This window comes from Sinocyclocheilus grahami, unplaced genomic scaffold (genome assembly GCF_001515645.1).
Source record: "Sinocyclocheilus grahami isolate Dianchi unplaced genomic scaffold, SAMN03320097.WGS_v1.1 scaffold12927.1, whole genome shotgun sequence".
Taxonomy (NCBI): domain Eukaryota; kingdom Metazoa; phylum Chordata; class Actinopteri; order Cypriniformes; family Cyprinidae; genus Sinocyclocheilus; species Sinocyclocheilus grahami.
This window is the reverse complement of record NW_015514675.1, coordinates 2,630-3,147: the sequence shown is the minus strand read 5'-3', so window position 1 is coordinate 3,147 and position 518 is coordinate 2,630. Positions and strand designations below refer to the sequence as shown.

Here is a 518-nt window from a genome sequence, read left to right as displayed (position 1 = left end):
TGTGAAACCTTTCTAAGATTATACATGTCTTAACTGTCACATTTGCTAAATAAAAGCCTTTTGAATTGAAGTGTGTTTCTATAATCTTTGCTGATTTTGTCTATGTAATATTTTTAGGGCTAATTCGTCTTCAGGAGTTGATCAAGGCTCCGTCACGCTACAGCATCAAGATCAAAATCCGACAGTTACCGATGGGAAGTAAAGATGCTCGGCCACTTCTTAAAGAAATGAAGAAGGGGAAAGAGTTTTGTGTCATCTTTGACTGCTCATACCAGACTGCTGCAGACGTCCTCAAACAGGTAACACACCAGGACCGAACTTAATTGAGATTCCCTTTTAAATTCGAATTTAGTTTTGAGGTACCAAACAGGATGCAGATTTCAAATTTGAATGTTTGAACGCAATTTGAATTTTTAATATGACTAATTTTGGACTGGAAAAGCAAAGATTGTAAAGACAAGCCTTGTTTGTAAGTTCTAAAAAAAAGTTTAAAGTAAAATTTTATAGGCGCAAGACCT

At 35.5% G+C, this 518-nt stretch overlaps 1 protein-coding gene across 1 annotated transcript in view; it reads left to right on the top strand.

Moving 5' to 3' along the window:
• LOC107578942 (glutamate receptor ionotropic, kainate 1-like) overlaps positions 1-299 on the top strand; it is a gene marked incomplete at its 3' end in the record, with an annotated part of 1,739 nt that extends 1,440 nt beyond the window's left edge. The window contains exon 2 of the mRNA XM_016264840.1: positions 118-299. Within this exon, the coding sequence (XP_016120326.1) occupies positions 118-299 (182 nt within the window). The remainder of the gene's footprint in view (positions 1-117) is intronic.
• Between the last annotated feature and the right edge of the window lie 219 nt (positions 300-518).